The sequence below is a fragment of the Pocillopora damicornis genome, chromosome 12, assembly GCF_964200805.1.
Source record: "Pocillopora damicornis chromosome 12, jaPocDami1.2, whole genome shotgun sequence".
Classification (NCBI taxonomy): domain Eukaryota; kingdom Metazoa; phylum Cnidaria; class Anthozoa; order Scleractinia; family Pocilloporidae; genus Pocillopora; species Pocillopora damicornis.
The window spans coordinates 6,254,982-6,281,732 of NC_142681.1; the positions used below are offsets into that span (position 1 = coordinate 6,254,982).

General features: G+C 38.9%; 4 protein-coding genes across 4 annotated transcripts in view; 3 read left to right on the forward strand and 1 right to left on the reverse strand.

The window, feature by feature from the left end:
- LOC113667420 (unconventional myosin-XVIIIa) overlaps positions 1 to 18,824 on the forward strand; it is a 36,479-nt gene extending 17,655 nt beyond the window's left edge. The window contains exons 18-40 of the mRNA XM_027183238.2: positions 204 to 332; positions 856 to 945; positions 1,332 to 1,385; positions 1,882 to 1,971; positions 3,062 to 3,181; positions 5,927 to 6,071; positions 6,414 to 6,541; positions 7,150 to 7,304; positions 7,694 to 7,817; positions 8,490 to 8,579; positions 8,898 to 8,999; positions 9,453 to 9,563; positions 12,588 to 12,647; positions 12,855 to 12,998; positions 13,183 to 13,233; positions 13,795 to 13,908; positions 14,066 to 14,182; positions 14,971 to 15,054; positions 15,616 to 15,696; positions 15,779 to 15,835; positions 16,028 to 16,125; positions 16,525 to 16,612; positions 16,800 to 18,824. Of these exons, the coding sequence (XP_027039039.2) occupies positions 204 to 332; positions 856 to 945; positions 1,332 to 1,385; positions 1,882 to 1,971; positions 3,062 to 3,181; positions 5,927 to 6,071; positions 6,414 to 6,541; positions 7,150 to 7,304; positions 7,694 to 7,817; positions 8,490 to 8,579; positions 8,898 to 8,999; positions 9,453 to 9,563; positions 12,588 to 12,647; positions 12,855 to 12,998; positions 13,183 to 13,233; positions 13,795 to 13,908; positions 14,066 to 14,182; positions 14,971 to 15,054; positions 15,616 to 15,696; positions 15,779 to 15,835; positions 16,028 to 16,125; positions 16,525 to 16,612; positions 16,800 to 17,393 (2,826 nt within the window). The 3' untranslated portion in view covers positions 17,394 to 18,824. The remainder of the gene's footprint in view (positions 1 to 203; positions 333 to 855; positions 946 to 1,331; positions 1,386 to 1,881; positions 1,972 to 3,061; positions 3,182 to 5,926; positions 6,072 to 6,413; positions 6,542 to 7,149; positions 7,305 to 7,693; positions 7,818 to 8,489; positions 8,580 to 8,897; positions 9,000 to 9,452; positions 9,564 to 12,587; positions 12,648 to 12,854; positions 12,999 to 13,182; positions 13,234 to 13,794; positions 13,909 to 14,065; positions 14,183 to 14,970; positions 15,055 to 15,615; positions 15,697 to 15,778; positions 15,836 to 16,027; positions 16,126 to 16,524; positions 16,613 to 16,799) is intronic.
- Positions 9,785 to 11,829, forward strand: LOC149036229 (uncharacterized). Its single transcript, XM_089190661.1, has one exon. The coding sequence runs from the start codon at positions 9,970 to 9,972 to the stop codon at positions 10,612 to 10,614; it is 645 nt and encodes a 214-aa protein (XP_089046787.1). The 5' UTR covers positions 9,785 to 9,969; the 3' UTR covers positions 10,615 to 11,829.
- Positions 18,825 to 19,483: 659 nt separating the features above from the next.
- LOC113667427 (vacuolar protein sorting-associated protein 37B) lies at positions 19,484 to 24,547 on the forward strand. The gene is made up of 4 exons (XM_089190662.1): positions 19,484 to 19,841; positions 20,939 to 21,110; positions 21,989 to 22,071; positions 23,333 to 24,547. The coding sequence occupies exons 1-4, from the start codon at positions 19,674 to 19,676 to the stop codon at positions 23,492 to 23,494; spliced, it is 585 nt and encodes a 194-aa protein (XP_089046788.1). The 5' UTR covers positions 19,484 to 19,673; the 3' UTR covers positions 23,495 to 24,547.
- Positions 24,548 to 25,671: 1,124 nt separating this feature from the next.
- LOC113667424 (dnaJ homolog subfamily C member 30, mitochondrial) lies at positions 25,672 to 26,719 on the reverse strand. The gene has a single exon (XM_027183244.2). The coding sequence runs from the start codon at positions 26,621 to 26,623 to the stop codon at positions 25,913 to 25,915; it is 711 nt and encodes a 236-aa protein (XP_027039045.2). The 5' UTR covers positions 26,624 to 26,719; the 3' UTR covers positions 25,672 to 25,912.
- Between the last annotated feature and the right edge of the window lie 32 nt (positions 26,720 to 26,751).

Consider the following 26,751-nt stretch of genomic DNA (forward strand, 5'->3'; position numbering starts at 1 on the left):
TTAGCATAACACCAAAAAAGATAATCAAATAATTATGAATGAGCTCTTTAAAAGACAAGTTCCTCAACTGTTTTCACCTTTTACTTTTTATGGCATTAAGTTACCCTGTGGAAATCAAACGCAATGTTTTTATTTTTGAATATTTCCGAATCGTATTTAAATGAAGATCCTCAATTGTTTCAATGCCTAATATTTTTTTCCAGATCTTTTTCCGTGCCGGTACTCTTGCTCAGTTAGAAGACGCTCGGGACGAGAAGACCACTGATACCATAGTTGAACTGCAGGCTTTCTGTCGTGGATTCTTAGCGAGGAAGAACTATAGTAAATTACAGGTATGCATGCTTTTCTTTTTGGTCACAGCTTTGAACTAGACGCTTTTGACGTCTCAAGTACCTGATAGACATCACTTCTTCATCGTTACTCTACTGTTACCGGAAATTTCTCGTTTTTCGTCTGATGGGATGTCCCCTTTGAAAAAGAAAATAACAATTAAAAAGGTTTTTCTTTTTAAGTTCCTCCCTTCTATAACCCTTTTTCAATAATAATATGTTATATGTTATTATTTAAATAAAGTTGTTATATATAAATGAGATGCGACCCTAAGGAACTTTATTACCGTTCTTCGCTACTTCTTTGGCTTTTGCGTCTTCTTAATTGATAAAGGTGAAATGTTTAACCAGGCTTGTCGTGGTTGTTTTTTGTTTTTATTTAAGGATTTCTCTTCCAGGTCCAGGTTTTCTTTAATCCATGATTAGTTTTGATTTGAGATTTTCAAATTTTACCCAACCAAATGAAGAAAATGTTGATGCCCGTCGAACTTTTGAAAACCGTATCTTGTTGTTTGTTTGGCCTTAGGTTCAGTGCACAGCTATCCGTTGTATTCAGAAGAATATTAGACTTTTCTTGGCAGTCAACAATTGGCCTTGGTGGAGATTATATACAAAGGTAATAGTGAAGTGAAGTTCTTTAGAAAGTCTATCAAGAGATGGAAGTGGATAATAAGCATAGCGAGGTAAAGGGAACCTGTCCATATGCTGAGGTAAACCTCAATGCTAGAAGGGACTGATTCGGGACAATTGTCTTCTTATGACATGACGAATGTCGTTGGAAATATTTATCGCTGAGACTTTAAGCAGCTACATTTCATTCCCGGAAAAAAAATTTTCCTCACGAGTTAAAACCAATTTGTCTCAGGGTGTGAGAGTTGTCAGCTGCAAGGGTTAGGGAAGTTTTAACTTATGTTTCTCAGTGAATCGTTCTGTGTTAGAATAAGCCGAGAATTTTGTCCTCAATCAGAGCATTAATCCATATTTTTCACTGATTTTGTGTAGGTCCTCCCATTGTTAAATGTTCATCGAACCGAAGAAGAACTAAAGAGCAAATCGGTGAGTATCCTGGTTTCCTCATGACGATCACAATTATGAACAGTTACTCATGTTACAATGCATATCAGTGATATTAGGAGCGAGGTGGTAGAGATAGCCAAATCGAGGAGAATCCCGGTTTCTTTAATAGCAGTTTCTCTCGTTGAGTACATTTTTGCACGAAAAAAGGAGAGGTTTATGTCTAGCTAACTTTAAACTTTTTAAAACAAGACTTCGTGATTCGGTTTCCTCCACTCGTAACAGGGGTCATTCTATTCCCCGCGCTTAGCGCGAGGTGCACAATTTTCCCGTGCTGGGAGAAATTTGTATATTTCACTCTGAAGTTGCCATTGGCCAGTTGCACCATGTGTGATTATTGTGATTGGCTGGTCAGGGTCTCTCTGGTGTTGGTCTGTGCATAATATCATATAAAACGCGTTTATACCGCGGCTTGCTTGGTTGGCCTCATGTAAGAGAAATGAAATTCCTAACTATGCCGTCCTCATTCTTTCTACAGGGAGAGGTCGACATTTTGAAATCAAGATTAGCAAAACTTGATAGGGAAAAGAAGGAATTAGAGGAAGCAAACGAGAAGCTACAGCAAAAGGTACCAAAACTTATTGCATGGAGACATACAGTAACATTTCCGCAAAATTACTAATCAACAGGCTGGCTTTCATTGCCTTACGTTTGGATGAATATATATTTTTTTCAAACACGAATTTCCCCCGTATGTTTGGAGGCCGCGTAATGAAAATTTACGTTGATGGTCAAACTTATCTTCAACTTTAATCCAAAATGGATGGTATAATAAGAACGAAAAAAAGGAAGCGTTTGCCGCACAAAAAAAATTGGCTTAGAAATTACGAATATTGTGAAAAAAATTTTTGATAAAAGAATTGTTTTGCGCTAATCTTTTAAATCAATTATGTTATTCGTAATCTGCTCCTCTCTTTTTTATCTTTTTGTGTCCTCGTTTATGTTTGGTTGGTTGTTATCCTGAACACATTCCCTCTATTTTTGATTGTAATGAAGAAATGTTTTCTCGATTTGACGAAATTTGGTTTATCGCAATTATTCACTCTGACAATGCTCTTTGTAAGCAAGCTTTGTCAAAGTTTTATCTTGGTTTGAAATTAATTGAGATTTATCTTTTAATTAATGATAATCCCTAGATCATTAAAATATAGTTCTTCTCTAAAAATGTCGTTTAATGTCAAACGGATCAGCTAAGAGAACAACGTGATTAGCAAGTAATGGTCACTTTCGTGATTAACCTCTCAATTCTCATAGCAAACGTAACATAACGTTAGTAAAGAGAGTTGATATTCTCATCTTCGTCGAACTCATGTATTTTTTATCTCAAAGATCCTCAAATGGCCCTTTTTGACCTCAAAGAATGTACATGTGTTATGTTTCTTGTCCGAGGTTCTGGTTAATTAATCGTATATACATTAAGTCCCTGCATCGAATTCCTTTGATACCCCATGTGGTGAGCTAAATTACCCTGTGATGCATAAATCACTTTCGTTCAGGCTAAATCGTCACTGCCAGGTCAAATTTACTGCATTCGATTTTAGGAGATGTTCCTGAAGACTTAGATTAATTGCCAGAATTATGAGGGTCTGTGTATTAACTTTCGTATTGAAATAATTTCTCTGTGATATGCATTTGACGTCGTTCAATATTTCTTTCAGGTAACTGAATTATCCGCTTCTTTGTCCGAGGAAAGAGAAACCGCCAGCCATGCCAGTGAAATGCTTGAAGGCGAAACAATGGAGAGAATGAGATTGGAACGTCAAATGCAGGAACTCCAGGTTTGTAGGATGATTAACGATTCCAGTGGTGTAGAATTGCTCTCTAAGGGACCGTCGCGTTCATTCTGTCACAATAAACAATCGGGTGCGTTCGGCCAATCGATCGTAAATGACTCATAGTAATGTCTCAGGTTTGTGACTTAAAGAAGATATCGATTTCCGCGATTTACTTCACGCACTCTAGGCGGTAACAAGGTAATGATATTTTGTAGAAATAAAGTTCCAAATGAGGCATATAGAACTCGTATGGAATTTTGCTTTCGTGAGTCCAGTCGTTTGAATTTTTTTTTCAGGTGTAAGATTCTCTTTGCCAATAATTTGATAAGATCAGAAATACATACTCTAATAATGAGGGCTTCTGTTGATGAAAGAGGACAATATTAAGATACGTTTGTGTGACAAAAAGCAGGATCTCAGCAGTGGACACAAAAACTCGTATCGAATTTTGCTTTCGTCGGTCCTTCCAATTTAATTTTTTTCTGGTGTAAGATTCTCTTTGCCAATAATATGATAAGATCAGAAATACATACTCTAATTATGGGGACCTCTGTTAATGAAAGAGGGCAATATTGAGATACGTTTGTGTGATAAAAAGCAGGATCTTGGCAGTGGAAAGACGTCCGTGAGATATGATATCGTATCTATCAGTTTCAGTGATGTCAACTACGTGCGACTTTATATGTTGCCAAGCAGTCTCGTGTTTGTCGTTTCAGTTGTGATCTAATTGACCTGTTCGCTGTTAACTCTTGTGATATGACGCCGCCATCGCTTTCTTGTGCGAAAACTCATTAAGTTGAGTACGCCATCTGAAAAAACCCTTGCAATCACTTCTATCAAACAGGACCACAGTTAGTCGAGATTTAACGCTTGTTTCGAAAACAGGAGGAAGTCTTTATTAGTTCAAAGCAGTGACGTGACTTCTCTCAGACAATCGCGTGACTTGTCTCGTGACTTATGTTTCTTGAACGTTCGCTCCTGTCTGGAGCCTGGTTATATAAGAAGATTAAGATAAACTAGGTGAACTTCCGGTTTCTCTCAGCCTGGAAGTACATCTGATCTCAAAACTATGTTCTGATCGCACAATAAATCGCCAGTTTCTTTTGATTTTATTTATTTTCGTTGATAGAAAGCTTCAGCAGCAGTTACATTCACTTTACACTGTCAAGAACGGTTTTGTTTTCATTCTTTCTTAAATAAACAATATTTGCTATCTAAACCGTCAAGATTTCCGGATTTCGTGTGGATCTGCGGGATAAATCCATTCAGGCCTTAAATCCGGCCGTGAGAACTCTGGTTTGAAATAACATTTAGAGACAGGCTTCACTGTTAAGTGCATAATGAAATATTATTTATTCAAGGAAATTTTTCAGTTTCTCCAGCGCATTGAGGAGCGTGTAGATTGCTGAGCAAGTGAACGTAGTGTGTTAGATTGATCGTTAAAACTCTACAATCAGCTGGTCACTCGAGATTTAAACAGCTGAAAGCTAAAGGAATTCAATCTGCTTTTCCGGTGAAGTACTTCTCTTCTCTTAAGTCGTGGATCACTTTGGAAAATAAGCTGCAGTCTCAAAGACATGATCACGGCTGAGACGTATCCACAGGTGAATCACTCTTTTTCGTTTCAATAATCCAGTGTTTAATTGCTGGGAAATTAATCAAATTATTTTCATCGCTTAACGACGCCTTTCGAGTGACCATTTCCGTCTCAAACACTTTCGATAGAATATGTGAAAGCACTTTGCTATCTCTTCTTTGAGGCTTACCATTCGAGCGTCTCATGTAATGTTGTCCCTTATTTTAAGCACGAAAAGTTAACGAAATTTTCAAACCGGTAGAGCAATCCTTTTACCAGTTGAGTTTGTAAGAATTCCAACCGATTTTAGGCGGTAGTAGGAGTTTTTACTAGCCGTAAATTTTACTGGGTACTGCCTGAAAGGAGAAGAATACCTATCTAAACCTTAGCACTAAGGTAAGAAAGAGTTTACAAAGCTGTTTTGAGAGTACAACTATGCCTGAATTTATAGGTGCAAGAATCGTACCACAAATGATAATAATGGTTCAAGCTGGGAAGAGTCAGCTTGAGAAAACTCCGTAACAAGCGGCTTCTTTTTAATTGGAAACGTAATCTTAATATTGTTACGTAATCTTGTGGTGTTTTTTTTTTAAATTTTTTTTTTTTTTGCGGTTAGTTTTTTTTTTAATTGTGAGACTTCTGATGATGTATATTTGATGAAAGTATCTTAAACTCCTATTCCTTTGCCATCGTGTCCTGCTTGATTCCATTGTGTCCATTTTGTGCTATTTTGTCCTGCTTGAATCCATGTATTATTAAGTAACTGAGACTGTAGCTGAAAAAATGGCAGAATTATAGCGACATGTTAGGTTCGTTTTGGTTAGAATGTTGGTGTGATCATAGAACTAGATGGATTGTATTACTGAAAGGGTGCAAAAAGAGGATTGTGGGAAGGCGATGATAGCTCAAATCGAACATTTTATTTCAAATTGCTAGCTATTTTCTTTGTTTTTTTTGTTGTGATTGTAAACACCATCATCACTTGGTTAACGTGTTAAACAGCATAAAAATATTTAGAGAGCTGAAACTTCTTCAGTTGCGTGGGAAGATTTCGTGGTACCGAAGTTGTCGTCGGTTTTTTTTTCCGCATACAAGCAAATTTTCCCAAGCAGTACAGTAAGGAGACTTAACCAGAATTTGTATGCTAAGATCAGAACATTGTGGTTTTACAGGAGTCCTTGGAGGACGTCAAGAAGAGGAAAGACAAACTTGAAGTTGAACTTCTTGAAGCAAGAGCTTTGAGTGTCACCGCCACAAGGAATGTCGAGAGATTGGAGAGGTACGAAGGCGAAGGAGCTTCTGAAGATGAAGAAGAAGGTGAGTCAAGCCTAGATTGCTTTATGAAATGCCACCCAGAAGGTAAATTAATAATGTAATGCTAGATATTAACCCTTGACTCCTAGAAGGCCAGAAGTCATTGACAAGCAATTTCTCCGTACGATATCAATATTTTAGCTAGCAAACAGGTGATAAGAATATTAATTTTCATTAGCTAGAATGAGTTATTCTGAAGTTCTCCTTACCAATTTGCAAGGAGTTGCATTGTAGCTAGTAAGGAGAGTTACCAATCAGATCTGGCACCTTTGAGTTCTCCGGTAGAAGCTTAAGTATTGAAACGCTGTGGTTTTAACCATCGGCTCTGTTCTGCTCTCAATACAGAGTCGTTTTATCGTGAGAGGTACATCCAGGCCTCCAAGGAACATGAGCAACTAAGAAAAAAATTACAAAGTCAGGCCGAGCAAGAGATAGAACAGCTCACCAATCAGAAGCGATTACTGGAAAGGAAGGTAAAGACGATACAGGAGAGGTTTTGTTTCGTCGCACACCTACCGTTCGCTTGACTTGAACGTTCCCTGACGGCTCATCTATCTCGGTGCAATTGGCCTGTTCTAGGCGTTCAGGTGCGAAATGATAAACGACGCGGAGGAGAGAAAAAGCAGGGAAGGTTAGGGACGGGTCGCGTAAAGACTAGGCTCGATTGTCAGCCGCTGTTCGAGAATATGAGCCCGCGCTCCTCCCCTCAAACCCTTCTCTGGAAGTAGCGAAGACTGCATGCGAGAGAGCGGCGGAAATCGAGCCTACGTAAAGACCAAACCTTCCTCGTTGTTTCACATCACTTCTTTCGCGCAGTTTGCAGTTTCGCTCCGTTTTATAACCAAACGCCTGGAACAAGCTTCGGTGCGATCAACAGTTACACTACGTATGGTGTGTTAACGTTATTCCCTGATGCGATAGCTGGCTAGAATCAGATATCAACGTTTCCTATAAAAACAAGTTGCTGATTTAACACTGATGCAGTATTTAAAATTCTGTTATGTTAATCACAGTGGTTGGGGACTCTAATCTTGTAAATTGCTGATTTAACTTGGGTTATGTGCGATTGGTTCTGATTTAGTTGACTGAGGAGAAAGCTGAAAATGAAGAGATACAGCGCCAATCGTTAAATTTGAAGAAAAAGACATCTCGAGTCCAGTCAGAAATGGAAGATTTGAAACTTCTGTTGGAGGAAGAACAAACTAGAAATGCCGAATTAGAGAAAAAGCAACGAAGGTATGGGACTCAGGCTTAAAAAGCAAAGAGAGCAACAGACACTAAGGAAAAACTTCATTGATTAGATTGTTAGTTAAACGAGTAAGTCTGCTTAGTCAGTTTATAATGTGGTGATTATAGAATTAAAAGGTATCAGGACGTTTCACTCACAGCAAATTCTCCCACTGCCACCTTTGCGAGTTCGCCCCCTGAACTGTACCTGTTCGGTTTTTTAGGGTTTCGTCCTGCTGCAAGTTCCTTCCCCTATCACCTTTGCGAGTTTCGGCCTCACCTTCATCGTTCGCCGTTAGTGTTTTAACTCGTTACCTTGCCATAGCTGGGGCGAAGCAACCAGTTTACAACTTAAGTGGAAAGAAAAATGACTTATTTTTAATACTTCAATTTTTTAGGTTCGACACGGACAGTCAGCGATTCAAAGAAGAGCTGAACCACGAAAGAACATTGAAAGAGAAAATCAGTCGCGAAAAGGATAAGGCTGTCACAGAAAAATTCCAATTAGAACATGAGTTGTCGGTATGTTGGTTGTGTGATGTCTTTACCTAGAGATAAATTTCCTCCGCCTTTGGTTTGCTTTCTTCAAGCGGTAAATAGACTTTCTAACCGTCAGACTCAGCAATTTCCATTTTTTCCTTTTTATCATCGAGTTTCAGGTTCTTATTGTACGTTATGGAACTATTTTTTCCATCTACCTTTTATGACTAACGAGAGCCAGCTAAGGGCATTTGGGAATAAAGAATGTATGATGGCAACTATAACAGCTCAATTTCGGCTAGGTTTGCAGAAGAGTCTGGCACCCTAAATTGACCAATCAAAACACACGTTGATATTGAGAAGTGCAATAATTAACAATTGTTCACCGTAGTGGAGGCGAATAGTGGTGGATATTTTACTGAGCCGCAAAGCGACGAGTTAAATATCCACCACTTTCACTGACTCTGAGGTGAATAGTTATTTCAGTATATACGACACAGATACTAAAAAAACTAGTTTACCCCTTTCAATATACCAAAAAATTGGCAGAAATTAAACTCTTGACGCGCGATATTCGTCTCATGGGCTGCACGGTGGTGAATAGTACTTGCTATTCACTATGGAAATAGCCAATGAACGCGCGTGAAAAGCACTATTCACGTGTGTGGTATATACTAACTACAGATACTGATCTTTATCTAACGGTATTTATAGGAAACTCGCGAAGAACTGGAGAAGGCCAAAAAAGAGCTGACACAAATTGAGGGCGATATGGATGATATCACTAAACAAAAAGGAGGGGACGTGAGTTGTATACTAAGCCCTTTCTATTTATGTATTTATTTATTGAATTATTGTCTTGGTGTCTTTTTTTACGAGATATGTAGCGGTCTAGCTCTTCGTTGTGCTGCTGATTAACTCGCGAATAAGTAAAGCATCTCAGTCTCTCCAACTAACCAACTTAAACATGCAAAGTCACTTTCGATGTTTGATGATCACTTGAAACTTTCGATCGTTTTGTTCGTCCTGTTCCGGTTTTGTTCTACTTTATTTCTAATTCCACGACGACTATCCGCGTAGCCACAGCTTACACGCTCTTTGTCGCTGCTTGGTCTTTTCCAGGCTGTTGCATTGAAGAAAAACATCAGAGAACTGGAGGAAAAAGTTCAGGATCAAGAAGAGGAACTTGACGATCAGGCTGGAAAGATCCAAATGCTTGAACAGGTATCAGTAGTATGCTCGGCTAGTCAATGGTTTCAAATAGTATGCATGCGTCAAGAAAAATCAAGTTACAAGTTACAGTATGCCTGGGGAAATTTGTTCTTTCTCTATTATTCTGGAAATTAATGGAAAAATCTGAGGTGGGAAATTTGGGGGTGCAGGAAACTTCAGGCGGGACGCTGAGCTCTAACTTTAGGCGGAAAACAGTCAGAAGGTGGGATGGAAGTAGAAAACTTAAGGCGAAATAAATCTGAAAACCTCGACGTATGCAGTGAATTATGGCGGGAAAAAACTGTCAGACAGACGCGGTTTATAATTTTTTATCGGGTCTTCCCTCCCCCCCCTTCCGCAAAATAAAATTTTCGGGGGTGGGGAGGGGGGATTCTCGCGGTTTCTCAGTAAACATCGAGGAAGAAGCTTACCGTTCTTTCGTCATTTTTTAAATTATTTTTTAAGGCCAAACTTCGTTTAGAAATGGCTGCGGAGCATGACAAGCATATGGTACATAAGGATTTAGAAGCGAAAGACGAAGAAATGGAACAGCTTAGATTTAACATGCAGAAAAAGGTAAAACGCTATATAAAATAGCACTATGGTGTGGTTTGTACTGTACTTTGCTACTTTGTGTAGAAAATCTCTTCCGTTTTTCTAAATTTCAAGTTACAATTTTTCTCTTCCTATTCCCCCTTCGTTTTCCTGAGCGGCGCGCGTGATTTCACAAATTAGCCAATCACGTCAAAGAACTCTAACCTTGACCTTGGAAAACTGACGTGGACATTTTCGCCTAGTTTTATTTTGTTTTCGCGGAGTTTTAGTTCGTTGTTTTTGAGCTTTCGTACGTGTAAATTTGTTACTCCTTTGTTTTAAAGTTAAAGAAGTTTTGAAGTTTTCATTTAGCCATATGTTGAGGTTCATTTAACAAGTTTAATACATATTTTCTACGGAGTTTGGACTCTAGTCTCTTTTTTCGTAAATGGATTATTTACATGGTGCCGATACTCGGGAATGTCGACTCACAGAAGAATTCACTCTCTCTGGAAAAATGGCTGATGAAGAACTGAAAAAGAAGAGAAAGATCCGAGAAGGACATAAAGGATACGTTACGACGACTTTGGAAAAGGTAAAAGCCTTACTCGATGAATTTAAACCTCCTCTGGCGAATCAATTGAGAACTTATCGGATTGCTCTTACGGAAAAAATTAATGTTCTTGGAGCCCTGGACGACGAAATTCTGGCTTTAATAACAGAAGAGCACATCGAAGATGAAATCAAGGTAACTGGAAACTTCAGAGAATCTATTCATCAAATGATGGTGGAAATTGACGAAACTCTCAACGCAGTTGAACTGGAAAAGGCCGGAAATACAGATAAGTTAATTCCTCTCTCTAATTCTAATTCGTTGAAATTCCATGGTGATCTCATTTCCTTCAATCCATTCTTGGACTCATTTGCAAGTGCAGTCGATGACAACTCTGGTTTATCAGATGTTGACAAATTCAATTATTTGAGAAATTTGTTCGAATGGCCAGCCGCAGGAGCCATTCGAGGGCTACCACTCACAGCAGAAAATTACGAGTCAGCTAAAGCCATTCTAAAGAAACGATTTGGGCAACCTTAAGTAATTGTTAATGCTCACATGGAGGGAATAGTGAAAGTATAAGCTGTAAGCGCGGACAATGTTTGAGACGTCTACGCCTTCTTTGTGGTCGAGTTGAAGCACACGTTCGAGCTTTACAAGCCCTGGGAATAAACTCTGAATCGTATGGGAAGCTTTTGATTCCCCTTTTCATGGAAAAATTACCTCTGAATATGCGCTTGATAATTTCAAGGGCCGTGGATCAACCAAAATGGGACTTGGCTGTTTTGCTTAACGCCTTCGACAATGAAATTGCGAGAGAGCGATGCGAGCCGATTGGAACAAACCCGACCAATCTTCCTACCTCTAAGAAGCCTTTCTCAGTGCCGTCAAGAAAAGGTAAAGAGTTTTCGTACGCTTCAGCACTTATTAATCAGTCTGAGGAATCTGTAACCTGTACCTTCTGTAAGCGAGGGCACCCCAGCGCGAGTTGTGGTGTTGTCACTGATATCGAAGCCGGAAGAAACCTGTTGAAACGAGAGGGCCGCTGCTTTATTTGTTTACGTCACAACCATTTGGCAAGGAAGACCGCATTTGCTCAGAAAGACATCACATGCAAATTTTCGTGAAAGCCAAAGCAGTCGTGTCATCTCAGAAAATGCCGCTCAAGGAAGTAATGTAACGACCAATGAAGCAAATCGCCGAGAAAACAAGTCCTCTACGACGATATACGTAGACTCAAACATGTCAATTTTGCTGCATACGGCCAAGGCCTCTGTGTCACGGATCGATGAGCCTCATTCTGCTGTAACTATACGCGTTCTACTTGACAGTGGCAGCCAGCGGAGCTACATTTCCGAACGAGCGAAAGAAAAATTGGGTCTGTTCCCGAAGAGAAAAGAGAAGCTGCTAATCAAATTGTTAGGACAAGAAAACGAAGACTTAAGAGAGTGTGGCATTGTCGAATTCTGTGTCAGAGGATTGAGTCAAAGTTCAGGCGTTCAGATGACTGCTCATACCGTCCCTCCTATCTGCAGTCCTTTGGTGAATCAAGCCGTACAGTTTGCTCACCAATCTTACAGTCATCTGGTAGACTTGAAACTTGCAGATCAACCATCCGAAGACTTTGGTTCAGAGGTAGATGTCTTAGAGGAGAGAGAAGATGTAGAAAATATCTTTCGTTTTTCTAAATTTCTAGTTTCAATTTTTCTCTTCCTCTCCCCCCTTCGTACCTTTTTGTATTCACGCGCGGCGCGCATGAATACCACAAATTCCAAGAGTCCACAAATTAGCCACTCGCATCAAAGAACTCTAACCTTGATATTGGAAAACTAACGCGTAGTTTTAGTTTGTTTTCGCGGAGTTTTAGTTGTTTTTTGAGCTTTCGTTCGCGTTAATTTGCTACTCATTGTTTGGAATTTAAAGAAGTTTCGGAGTTTTTATTTTAGCCAAATGTTGAGGTTCATTCAACAAGTTTAATACATATTTTCTACGGAGTTTGGACTCTAGTCTCTTTTTTCGTAAATGGATTTTTTACACTTTGTGTTCTTTTGCAATACTCTGACTAAACAATGTTGAAACTTTTTATCCGTTACTTATCTTAACCCTTTGACCCCTAAGAGTGACCAGCATCTAAATTCTCCTTACAATATCAGCCCTGAAATGATCAACAGGTACAGGAGCTCTTGATTGTTAAGTGACAAATTCTCCCTATCAGCACCTCAGGAAATGTATAAAGAATAGTATGGAGAATATGCATACTGATGTTAGGGTGTAAAGGGTAAAGTGCAAGGTAACGAGTGAATAGTAGTTAGGTTGGGTGATGTTTTCATTTGACTGACCTGGTGTTAGTGAGCTGACTCGACGGAGTTCATCCTCATCAAATCCCTCCTCCTCTCTCCTTTATGTTAATTCAGACCTTCAGCTTGCATTCGACAACTTACTGCTGTTTTGTCTTGCGTGGAATCAGATTTCAACCCCACACCTGAAAAAAATCTGTCTTTTAAAATTCACAGGTCAAGCAACTCGAGGATCAACTGGAAGATGAATACCAAGAAAAAACGGCCGCTGTTAAGGTAAGCCGCTCTCGTCACTGGTTGCCTGAATGACCGTTTTTAAAACTCTCGCTTCTTAAGAATTGTAGCTCTTCATTTAGCTCTTCATTTAGCTCTTTATTTAACCAGTACCAGCCTTCTTACTTCTGCTTTTTAGGTAATCCTCCACCTGGAGGTAGTTTTGAAGGCTATGTGTCAACCTTCATAAACCTCCTGATTCCTTTTCAGGCCAAACGAGAAGCCGATAGACGCCTTGAAGAACTCCGCGATCGCTACGAACAAGGCAATGCGGAAACGGAGAGAAAACTGAGACGAGAACTGAAGAAGACGAAAGCTCTTCTGCGTGACGCTCAACAAGTGATTGATTCTCAGGTCTGTAATCACTCGCCACTTCCCTTGCCCATGTTCTTTGCCCTTCCTCTTCCTCTTCCTCTTTTAGGGAATCTCGTGCAATTTTTTACTCGATAAATGTTGGTTTTCTTCTTTAAACTTTCATAGCATTCACGGTGCCAGTGGTGCTGTGTCCTACTGACTTTCGCTTTGTTTTTCTTTTTAGTCTCAGAAACTTCCGAAAGAAAGAAATCAGATGAAAGCTCTGAAAAACCAGGTGATTTTTTTTTTAAAGATTTAGCACGGTTTTCTCTCAAGGGATGAGTTACCCCAGAAGGAATAGTGACTCCGATAGCAAAGAATCCACCCCAAAAACAGCTGGGAGACAAAGCTATTGTGTTGGTTTTCCTCAACTTCGTTTTCCTCAAGCTTGCGTGCTTGATTTGTTTGAAATGGGAACTTTGATCCCTTTACTCTCTAGATTTCCACGACGACACTCTCTTCTGGCCACTATCGTGAAATTTGTTGAAATGGAACATGTTTTTCATCAATATAACACTCTTCAGCTGAAGAGTCTGTCTTCTTAATCGCCAGTTTGACAATTTTAGAAGTTACGTGTTTACCTTATAGTTTAACCCTTTTCACTCTGACATCAACATCTATATTCTCCATACTCTGACATCAACATCTATATTCTCCATACTGTTCTTCGTACATTTCCCATGGCATTGACGAGGAGACTTTAGTTAAAAATCAAGAGCTTTTCAAGTTTGCAATCATTTCATGGATAAATGTCAGTTCATGTGAGCCACAATTAAACCTTGAGTCTTTATTTTAGTTGGAAGACGCGGAATTTACCGCTCAGTCTGCTCAGAAAAGCAAAAAGAAACTGGAAGAGGACGTGGCTGACCTTCAGAACCAGCTGGAACTCTTGAGCAAGTCCAAGAAAGAGGTAGGCCCATTTATATGGTCTCGGGAACCCGAGGCAACCCTCTCCCTGGGTTACCCTGGCTGTTTTAAATTTTCACTCATTCAGATGGAAAGAGAAACCTAGTTTGTTTGATGTCAAGGTGCAAGCTCAGTTTTAAATTTTGTTATTTGTCTCTCAGCTCGAGACGAAGTACATGACGACGCTAAAAGAAAACACTGAATTGCAAAGTAGAGTGGAGGAAGACGAAGATGACATCGATTCACTTACAGAGAAAAACAGACAAATTGGAAAACAGGTTTGTGTTGCGTATTGTCGTTGATGAGATATCGTCAAATGATATTTATTTCAGTCACTGCCGCTAGATCATGGGACGCAAGTTTCACATCCTCTTAAGGCCTATTTACACGGCACGACTTTGTCGCATGCGACAAGCTTACGACAGGCCTACGACATGACTAAAGAGTCGTAAGCGAGTTGTAGGTTTGATTTACACGAAACAATTCGTGTCGTAAGCCTGACGTAAGCTTGTCGCATGCGGCAAAGTCGTACCGTGTAAATAGGCCCTTAAAATACTCATTTCGGAACCACTTCCTTGCTTGGTAATTTTAACCACAGGGGTTCGTAATAACCTTGTATAGCACTTTTAACTTTTGCATGAGTATGTCCATAGAAATTATTTCTAACCATTTGTAACTAGATCTTTTATAACTTGCTTGTTATAACTAACTTGTCTTTTTTCTATCAGTACATGTTGATGAGGGATTCGTAATGTAATGATATATATTTTGTTATTATTATTAAAAGATTGTGAATGTCATTGATGTATGGTTTATCAGTGCCTTTTCGCTTAAATTCAGTTAAACAAAGTACATTCGGTACCATGGCTAACTTTCCGTTTTAAGTTTGCCTACCTGGTCTAGTATGTGATATCGTAACTAAAATCTAAAAGAAAATCTTAAGACTTATTGTAAGCTTTGACTTGAATTGTTTCCATGATTGGAGGAACTTGTGAAAAGCATCTTCCTTATTATCACGTGTATCTCCGATCTTGATCAACTGTGAAGTTCATTTTTCTTCTCTTAGCTGGCTGAGGCTCAACAGATGCTACGTGAGCGGGAGGCTACCATTCAGGATATCACTACTCAAAAGGAAAACTTGGAAAGCAAGGTGAGTCACACTCCGCTACTATTTCATGCCTGAAGCTCATTTGCGCGGGGTTCAAGGGATTGTGGAAAAGCAGGCAGTTAATGACGGCTTTGGTTTTACTCGGCTTTGTTCTGTGATTGGTTGAAGAAAGAATGAAAAAAAAAAAAAAAAAAGAAAAGAAAAAAAAACAAACACTTTTTGTGTTCATTTGGGTCGTAGTCATATTTTTCTTTGTTCCGATAGGCCAACGTGATTACTTTGGTTTTGGTTGTGCGACGTGCAATCGAATAGCGTAGTTAGTGTAACCCGTTAACGTTATCTTGTTAGCTCAGTTGTTATAAGCTTATCCCTCTAACTTCGCTTGTCCCTCTAACTTCGCTTGTCCCCGTTACCCGAGAACGCTTTGCATGTAATTGCCTCCCCAAATTAGAAAAGGGAAGTAGTTTACCGATGCTGCTTGACATAAAGAGAAAGAACCTCTCATTACTTGCGTGGTGGAATCTACCGACACTGTGAGACAGTCCTGGCGTGCCACGCCTTGGTCACGTACCGCTAATAATGGTCTTCTTTTTCCTTGTAAAGGTTGACCACATGGCAAACCGTCTTTCGTATTTGGAAGAGTGTACAGTTGAAAAACATCAGTTTGACCAAATGGAGAGCAAGGTATTCTTTGCTGTATGAATAAATCATGATTGGTAATTAGTTAAGAATATCTGTTTGGCTTACTTCTGGTTTTTATTTCCAGAGAAGGGAACTTGCAACGCAATTGGATTTGGAGGGATCATTCAAAAAACGACAAGAGGTGCAGTGGTTTCGTTCGTTTCTTTTTTCGTAGCTTGTCGGTAGTGATCTTTTTAGTTTTTGTTTTGACTCCACTTATCGGAAATCTTGCGGAGCTTTACGAAAATTTTTCGAAATCACGTCTCTTTCCCACTATTGTTTTCGCTTTTTTACTTGTCAGACTTGTGCAAGTAATGTGTTATTTGATCTTTAGGTTCAAGTCAGTCGACTAAAGGAGCAAGTTCAAAAACTAAACGACGAAAAGGAAGATCTGCAGCTCAGAGAAAACAAACTCGTTCAGGAGAACTCCAGGTACTCGCATCTCGTCTATTCAGTACCTTCTTTCATGTTTTAGGCTGTATACTTTTTTGATCACTTTGGTCTCAGTCATTCTATTTGATCAAACTTAAATGTTCCTCTCTCTTAATCCGTCACCAGCTATTAAGTCCTTTGCTGTTAGCAATAGCATGCTTCGTAAAACGGCTCGGTTGAGGGGGTATTGAGCTAAACAGCCATGTCCCGCAAGTTGGATGTCTGACGCGCAAATTTGCTCTCTAGCAAGGAATTTTATGCGTTTACTGCTACCCCCAAAAAGCTCCTCATCCACTGGGTTTTGCCAGGTTTTTTTACGCGCTTTTACTAATACACATGAAGTCTTCTAAAGCAGCGATACTCTTGAAAGTTCACGTTGTACTTCTCTCGCATCTCAAGGTTGGATCGACAAATGCGTGAGTTAAAGGAGGAGATGACTTCCCTCTCGAGACAAGAAGAGGATCATAAGAAAAGAAAACTTGATGCTGTGAGTCTCTTTCGAATCGTTTCACTTCTTAAGGCGATCACCTTGGCACTTATTAAGATATTATTCTGTATATCTTCGATTGTTTGTCATTTGTTACTCCTGTGTTGACTAAAATACCACTGGTAAAGTCTTAACGAAGCACTTAACTCTTCTTCTCAAATTGTTTTTGTTTCTTTGAAATTTTTAGGAACGAGAGGTTGAAAATTTAGAGGGTGTTGTAGCAGGCCTAAAGCAAGAATTGGGAATGGCAAAGAAACGCGTCAGCGAATTGCAGCACGCTTTGGAAGATGACATGCACTACGACTCGGAAGGAATGTCGAACGACGACGACTACGGCGATGACGACGACGACCTCGACATGAGTGATGAATCCGACGAGTTCAAAGACACTGGGTCACGACGGTCAGAGCCGAGGTCATATCGATCGTTCGACGAGCTTGACGACGAGTATGACATCACTGATCGACTGAAACGAAAATTGGACGATCTTAGTGACGATGTACCTTCTTCTCCTAGAGGGTCACGGCCTGTTAATGATTCTGTGGATTCCAACGTGTTCGAGAGCTCTCGGAAATTCGATAACGTCAGTGACACGCGAAAAAGCAATCGTAAGGAAAGCGGAGAGGATCGCCATCATCGGCGATCACGATCGGGTACCGACGAACATGATACCAGTGTCGATAAGAAACGAAGGAAGAGCGATGATAAAAGAAGAAAAAGTCTTGAAAAGAAAAAAAGTTTTGAGAGAAAATCCAACTCCACGGATAATTCTATACATTAACGAGAAGACAGAACAGATGACTATTGTATATGATTTTTGTTGTGAACAGGATTTTACGGCGTTTTGGAACAGAGTTTGAGGCTGAATTGTGTTATTAGGCGATGCAACCGCAGATGTTATTGTTGAAGTTGTCACTTAAACAGTGCCATATTAGCCAAAATATGGCGTTGAACTCGTTGAACACATGATCAAACATGGCTTCAAGACTCAAACTACGTCAGGATTAAGGGATAGACTCAGCTTTTTCATTTTTTTTTTAATGCTGTGTGAGATATCGAAAACTCATCAAGGTGAATTGCTGGTCGCCAGCTTCAAATACAGTTCTTCTGGTTAATTAGTTGAGACTATGCCCAAAACTGAAATCGAAGAATTAACAACATTACTCGACAACCTACTCTAAATAATTTAATACTTGAGTTTCGTTTCATACGAACAGTCTCATCTGTGCCTCATGTCTGTTCTGGTTCTTGGATAACATGTTAAGGTTTGTTTGTTAGTAATAGACGGTACGGTGGTATAAAGGTTATGGTTAAATGGTTATATTTAAATACTTTGGTTCTATCTCGTTCTCTCTTTTAAACATTTTAACCAGTGTAAACTTTTCATGCTCAAAATTTCGTGCTATTTCTTGACATTTATTTAATCGCATCTACTTTATTGTTTTTCTAATTTATGGAAGTTTCCGTGTCAACTCGCATCGTGGCATGTTGACAATACCACTTGTTCACTTTGACAAAATTAATCAATCACATCATGGGAAACGGGCAGTGGCTCTAACTAAAAACTATAGAGCTTGGCACTAAAGCCAGCAAAAGATGGTTAAAAGATTCAAATAGATTTGATGGTTAGTTTCTTGTCATAAATTTGGTCAGTGTCGAGTAAGTGACCTCGCAGTATAAGTTGTCGCGCTGAAAAACTTACTTTCATTATTGTACGTTAGCAGTGAGTCGCCTGCGGTAAATGTCGTATCCATTAACTCCTATAACATGCAAACCCACGTGATGAGTTCTTGGAAGAAGATTTTGCGATACCAATAAACGAAGTTATATACTGCTGATGATCCAGATAATTTTTTTCAAGTTGAGAAGGTTATTTGTGCATCTCACGTCTTGTCAACTTGAAGCCAATCTCAAGTAGCAATAAATTTTGCAGCGTGTGCGTCTGTTAAATGAAAGATTGCTCTCATTGGAAAGGTGACGAGATAAAAACTTAGAGTTTCACAGATAAATTAGGACGGTTGTAAATGACAGATTAATTATGTTGCACAAAACTTTTTTGGTATATACAAATCACTTGAATATATTTTATATTAGGACTGAACAGATTTAATTATGGTAGATTAGTTATTTTTGTAAGGCTTCCTGCGTGTCTTTAACGCTGGCTGTCGACTGGGATCTGATGGGTGTACATAAAGATACTGGCCTACACGTCCATGTTGTGTTAGTATTTTATTGTTGTGGGGGGCTGGAGGCGCGCGATGTGTGAGCGAGGAAGGCGCAAGGGTCGAGTCTCGCACGATAGGAGCTGTGTGAAAAAAAACACTCGATCGCGCTTGCTGATCCGCTCGCGTGAAAACGACACCGCTGGAAGGGAGATAGATCCACGCCTTAGGAAAAATGTTGTAATACTGGAAACCTGTAGGGAATAAAAATCCTCCATCATCCTCCCCCTTCCCCTAGCCAGAGAGTAAATTATTAAGTGCCGAAGCTCTATCCTACGTGTAGCCGTACCCTTTCCCCCGCCAAGGTGAAACGGAGGTTTCCTTGCCTCCAATTCACCTTGAAGGGGAAGGGGACGGCTACTCGTAGGCTACCGAAGCTCACCATTTTCCCGCCACATTAATTGTGTTGAGCAATGAAATTCGTTGGAGATGTAAGATCTGTGCGTGGCTTCATAATTTCTGAATTAAAGGATTACAGATATGATCAGCGCCCTAAATAGGTAGTTGTAGTACCTGAAAAAATAATTTCCTCCCTTGATGTTGACTGAATTTGACAGTTAGTGTACGCGATCGTGTGGAAATCAGCTGTCGATCCGGGTTCTTGCAAATCAATCTGCAAATCAGGTCCGGTGAGGTAAACCTTAAAGTCAGATTTAGGCGAGGTCGCTAAATTTTCTCAGAATAACCATGACGCTGTTCGAACCACTTGCAAACATGAACGATATCTAAGTCAAGGTAAAGAAAATGGAAATGTACGTGTGGCATCGGTGATGCAGTATTCCAAGCACTGTGAGCGATCTTAAGTTCGATCTTGATTTTTGTGCCTTTTTTGAGCGATCATGTCGGGTTACGGAGCACCTTCAGTGGCCATGGCGCCCTTTTTGAACGAAAGAAAAGCTATCGAAGATTTGACGAGTCTTCTTAAGCATATTGACGACAAAGGAGAGCTTAAAGATCTTCTGGAGAATGAAAGTCAGCTCAATGAACTAATCGCAGATAATGAGGAGGTTTGTTGTTCAGTTTGTGCATGTTTGTATCGTTCGCTGCTGGGATATTAATCCGTTTTTTCCTTGTTAAATGTCGCATTCAAATGTTTATCATCCATAAATTGGAGCAACTTCAGAATACCCGGCCACTCGTTTACATGTCATTGAATAAGAATAGCGTCTATTGTGTTATGCCTCGATCTTCAAAGCCTCCCGACACATGTAAGTGAGGCGGACCAAAGTGGCCGGGTATTCTGAAGTTTAGCCCATAAATTTAGCATGGTTCGTTTTTTCGATCTTGCTTACAAGAGTTCTTCCAATCAAGTGGCCACATCGCTATCGTTTCCTCTCTTTCGAACCTAAATGTGGCGTTGTACGATTATATGTAATTCCACTTTTGGGGTTAATAAATTTAAAGTACTGGTTGTACAAACGGAATCGAAGAGTAACGGACATTTAAATAATACGGTTTTTATGGAAAGGAGGTTTTTAGTAATGCATAGACGGCTGCTTCAAGTCATGTTGTAGCTTTTTTTAATATACTGTCACAAAATATAGTTTGGTTTGTTGCGTGTGATTCGATTGTGAGCAGAGCGGTCGTTCACTGGCTAAACTAGACGCAAAAATCCCACCAGTGGCCTGTCCTGACAGCTGCATATAGATTTGTAAGTTAGAGTTGTCAGGGATGTCAGTAGAGAATGTAATAGATGTATGATCTGAACTGAGTGGGTGGCTGAATTGAATTATTCTTGAGTAGCAAGCATGGCGTGTTGAAAAGGAACTTTCTTGGGGTCAGGTGTGGCATGCCCCCCCCCTCCCCCCACATTAAATGTATGAAACTCTGTCAGATGGATGTGGCATCAATAATTTTGGAACACATTTGAGACACTTTTGTTTTAGCTAGACTTTGGTGTTAGAATCAATTAAAAAATACTCATTTTCTGTCTTTGATCACAGTTTACAAAGAAACCAGCGGAAACTGGTCTGATAGCCAGCAAGTTTCCGCTGCTTATTGACATCTCAGGAGAACCCTGAGTATTATGATATTCATGGATGTAATCTTTTACTTATGATTTACAGCAGTGACATGATTGTTGTTGATAACATTTTGCATGTAGGTAAAGAGAATTCAAGTGCAGCGTGAGACTCTGATGGCAAGTAACAGAAGTCTTGCAGAGTACAATCTGTCACAGCAACCTATACTGGAGGCAAAGAAAAATGCACTTTTTGAGGCTCACCGAAACAAGGCTGTTATTCAAGAGATGTATGAAGAGTACAGAAAAAAACTAGGTACAGTATTTGTTGAGTATGGCTGTATCAGAGTTGTGTTATTAGACATAATTATTCACCTACAATTGCCTCAAAATAAAGGCATGGTTATTTTGCTGGCCCTTTGGTAAGCTATCAACACATTTTCATCACAACTTGCCTTGTTGTATACTGTGTTATAAAATAATTCAAATAGTATGCGTGCTCTGATTGGCCATAAAACCATTTTACATGAGCGTATGTAAACACGGTTTTCGTTCCTCTTTCATAAGCTATTTTATAAAAGAAATGTAAAATAGTTTCCATGTTTACATAGCCTGATGTAAACACTTGGGAGGTTGGGAGAACACTTGATAAGCTGGAAACCACTCCACTTCACATTGTGGTTTTCTACGCTTATCTCGTGTTCTCCCAGCCTCCCGTGTGTTTACATCAGGCTATGTACACACAGAAACCATTTTACATTTCTTCAATGAAAATACTCTGTGCAATTAAAATACTTTGTGCAAAAACCTCTCAGTGACATGCAGCAAACTTTGAATCTGCTTAATTTTGGTTAAAAATTAATAGTTTCATTTAAGTCTTTTTTGTTTTTTTTTACATAGGTTTTTTACTCACTTTTTTGTTTATCACTCATACAAGTATATTAAGGAATTATTTTATTACAGCCTTCAGTCTTCAGTGATTAAAGGTTGTGACTACATTACAACATGCCTCTCGGTTCAGCTAATGGTATTAATGTGTAGCTGGGTGATGGGATTGTGTGAGTGTAGTCATGTTGATATTGACTCATGCAAACCTAGATCCTGTTCTCCAACAGAGCTATTCATTATCTGCAAACAAAAAACGTCATAGGATGTTGGACTATTGGTTTATTGAAAATAACTGATTCTTTGCAGATGCACTTTCAAGCCAATATTCACCAGACACAACCTTAGCATTGTTGCAAACTTCTGCAGCACAAGCAGAGGAAGAAGCTGAGGTAAATTGAAAATAAGGGTGTATCTAGGCTATGCTCCCTTTTAATCTTCTCTCTCAAATTGCATGAGGCTAATTGGGGTATGATGATCAGTATACAAGCCAGCTTCATTGGAGAAATGTCTGGTAAATTTCCAGTACTGACGGTCAAGTGCAGGACATGGTCCAACACCTTAACCCTTAAACTCCCAAGATCTGATTGTCAATTCTCCCCTCTGGCTGCTACACATTTCCTTGTAAACTAGTAACGAGAATTTGCTGTTAGATCAAGATAGCAACTTCAACCAGATAAGTTTGACAGGGCGTGAAATTGCGCCTAATACAGGCGCCAATGCGACTAAATTTTTCACTTTGGCAACCAAATCCTGAAAGTAAGTCGCCAAATTGGCGACTAGAACGTTTCATCGTAACCTTACCAAGAGATATAGTGAATTAAAAAGATTTGCAAAGATAAATCTGCGGCAAACTTCTTCATTAAGTTTGTTTCTAAAACGTAGCACATGCTTCTCGATCGACAACTAGACGCCATCTTGGATTTAGATGAGCCTGAATGTTGTATATCATCCATCCTAGTGTCCACTTTGTAGCACGCTAAAGATCTTTTCCCGAACTTAATTTTGGAGGTTCTATCTAGAACGCTGACAACGTAAAGAAAGATTTTGTTTGTCTTTGAAAATGGCGACCAACTTTTTTTGAATTGGCTACCACTTTGAAGAATTTAGGAGCCAAGTGGCTATCAGAAAAAAAAGTTAATTTCACGCCCTGTTTGAGTATTCTCATTACATTTTTGTTGGATGATGTATGGATATTGTAGGGAGAAGTTACTTGTTATGCACATCTGGGAGTTAAAGGGTCAAAAATGGATATCTGATACAAACCCAAAAAAAATGCTATATTTATAGTATTTAGCACCAACATGGAAAAATTTGGTTTCCATCCACTTTTCAATTACAGAAATGTTGCAATTTGTTTGAAGCTGTTGGTAAAATGATGTTGAGTTGAACTATAACATGTTTCCTGAACAATTTTCTATTTGACTAGCTTCACTTTTTCTTGGCAAAAACTCCTCCTCTGAATAATTTTCTATTTGACTAGCTTCACTTTTTCTTGGCAAAAACTCCTCAGTGGTTTGACAAATGATTGGATCATTTGTCAAACCACTGAGGATTTGCAGGCTTGGTATATGGTAAGTGTTGTTGTATGTTATGATTAACGAACAGGTGTGCATTCTTTAGCACTGAATCAAATATTTTATTGCATTTCAGAAAATTGCTGATAAATTCCTAGATGGTGAAATCAATGTTGAGGACTTCATTCAGTCATTTCAAAGTCAGAAGACTATTCACAGCTTACGAAAAATTAAATCTGAAAAGTTGACTGAGGTATTAAGAAGTAGGATGTCTTCCCAATATTCCTATAGGCTTTAATTGTTCATACTCTTAAACGAGAAGAAAAATACATGTTAAAAATAAACAGGCTTATCGTCTTTTCTCTTCAAAATAAAACAAAGCTCTGTGGATATGGTCAAACTCTTTTGTTGGGGCCAGCCCCAATGAGGATTAAAAACAAAACTTGACTGGGGTTTCTGTGTTCAAAAAGGCATGATTTAGAGTTGATGGAGAAGGATGAAATACCTTACATTTTTCAACCTTTCATTGGCAAAATGAAAGTTTGTACTCATGTGAAATCATTAATTTATGCATAGCTTATATTAATGTAATAGAGCATTTGTTTGGGGGATAATGCTATGTTAACTATTTTACTCTCAGATTTCATTAGTGATGCTCCATACTGTCTGCCATACAATTCTTACGATGTTGGTGTGAAGAATTTTGTATTGGATTGACTAATAATCACCTAATTGATATTTTTGCTTATTCTCATCACTTGTCTGCTTGATGTTGTATGGATATTGTAAAGACAAGTTCTGTTTTGGTTGCTCATGGGAGCTAAAGGTTTTATGTGTATATTGCCTGTCTGAGCCTGACTCAGATTAAAGTGATGTCAACTGGGAGTTATGCCCAGATTGACAATCTTCACCTTGGACAAAGTCATTGGTAAAATTAAATAATAAAAGTTAGTATGTAACAGGCTGGGAATTATACTTACATGTTTATTGTATAATGTGATCTGTAGCAGCTATGGTGATCACATAGCTTGGAATTGGTTGTATTACTTTAATTCACTTTAGCACAGCTAAGTTCGAAGTAAAGTTCAAAGTTAATTTTTAGGTTTTCTAATGGTAATTATCAGTACAATATGACTGTGGTATGTATATGGTTTGAGACCAAGAGACAGTTAGGCAGGTGTCAGAAAGTTTTCCCAAAAGCTTAAAAGTTGTGCAAAAGAGCTGGCTCTTTTGTATAATGTTAGTCCTTCAAATTTTTGTGCAATGTTCAGGCACTGATTTTTGATATGTCTTCCATAGTTTCCTGTAACCCATTAAAACTGAGAAGAAAGAAAAAGTGTTTCCTTCTTCACTTACTTGTTAGGTTTTATATTGAACTATCAATAAATTATTATATAATAAGTTCAGTTATGCACGCATTCTGATTGGTTCTCACTTATGATCTATTGGAGGACAGACATATAGATGATGTCATCATTAAAACTTTGTTTAATTCTTAATTATATAAAACAAATAGTTTCCAAGTTTCCGTGCATCCGTTCAGTAATAGATCACAAAGGATGTCAAAATGTGGTAAGAACATCAGTGACACACTCGGCTGCGCCTTGTGTGCCACTTTTTTGTTCTTACCACATTTTGACGTCATCCGTGATCTAGTACTGAACAGATGCACTGCAACTTGGAATCTATTTGTTAATGACACTCTCCTTTGAGTAATCACCCCCACCCTACTCCCCAACAATAAATATCACATATCAATATCTACCACACACGTTAATGATGCTTTTTGAGCATACTGATTGTCTACATCATAAGGAAATGGTGAAAACTAAGTTGCACGTCAACAATTGAATGGATCATATTTGGGCATATTGACAGAAATAAACGTTTTCTTTTCGGTTTTCTGTGTGATATATACAAAAACAATTATTTACTTCAATGTCAGTGAATATGGTGGATATTTACCCTGCTGCCTTGAACTTCACTTAACATCCACCACTATTCAGCTCCACTTTAATGAATAATTGTTAACCCTACACATTCCAGGCCACCAGTAGGCTTATCAACTTCAGAGCTTAAATTGAAGGATTTATGTGAGAAGAGGGCTAAATATACACCCATTGATGAGAGCAGGCATGCTAGTCATTACTTTCCCTCTGACTCTCATGTAAATGGATCTAGTACACATAACTTTTTGTTTGAAAGGTGCATGCCATATTTAAAAGGAAAAGTCACAAAGTTTTCCACAAAAGCAAGAACTGTGTGAAGCAACTTTAACAGTCTCCTTTGCAATCATTGTTTGGTCTTGGTCAGAGCAAGGGAAACTAACTTCAACAACCATCAATTTTCTGTGGCTATCAGTTGCATAATACAAAACAAAATTACCACAGGATTAATTTACCCCTTCATATAAAGTATTAAAACAAAATTTAAAAAGTCACTCAGAGAGCAGAGGAAGATCAAACAAGGCCTTGGTAAGAAATGCACTTGCCTTCTGGGGTGGTTACTTTATTTTCATTGTTTCTTGGTTTTGATGGGGGAAATATACCTGTAAAAGTTGAGCCCAAACTGTTCTTAATAAAAAATTTACACAAAAGAGTCGTTGGTGTAGAAATCCCAACCTTTATCATTTAATATTAGCTTCCAAATTCTCATTACCAAATGTTTTTGTATATTCTACCAATGAGAGAAATGTATGCGATATTTGTGTAAAATATCACATTCGAAAGTCATCTTTTGATTCGAATTTCTGTGCGTTTTTACTGTAATAATACATACAAATAAGCAATAATACGGTAATAGAAACAAACGTAGCCTTCATTGTGCCAGATCCCGTTGTTGGCGTATTCAATTTTTCTTTCCTAAGTTGTTCTTGTCTTAATTTTGTTCGGTGATTTCGATCAAGTGTATCCGAGTAGTGTGCTTTAGTCCATTCGTCAAAATTATAAATCGACCCTGATTTCTTGACCGTTTGTGGATGTTCGTAACCTTGTGCGTGTTCTGCTCTCAACTGTCCTTCGCCGATAAGTTCTCGATCATATTGCTTTCTCGACTCTTGATTTCCAAGTACGTTGTAAGCCTCAGTGATATTTTGAAACTTTTCGTGAGATTCAGCGCTTCCCTTGTGTTTGTCCGGGTGGTGGGTGATGGAGAGCTTGTAAAATGCGTTTTTAATCTGTGCCTGGGTGGCTTTAGGTGAAACGCCGAGCACTTTGTAGAAGTTTTTCGTCCTGGTCTTTGCTCCTGTGCTGTAGAATTTCACATCTCTATCGGGGTGTATCAATTTTAAAGCAAATTTATGAACGCCAAAAATCGACGATGATCTCAGAAAGCCGTGAAAAGATGTTTTACGAAACTGACTGTACTTCAAACCAGTCCATCGCGGGGACGATGAGCTCTGGATCAACAATCTGACCACACAAATCATAACGAAGTGGCCGGCATTTAGTCAGTGACCGCCATTGCTTTCTTGCGTAACATAATTTAGTAGTATATGAAGGTGTTCTTGAACATGAAGTATCAAGTTCTGTCACGCACAGTTGCTGCTATGAAACA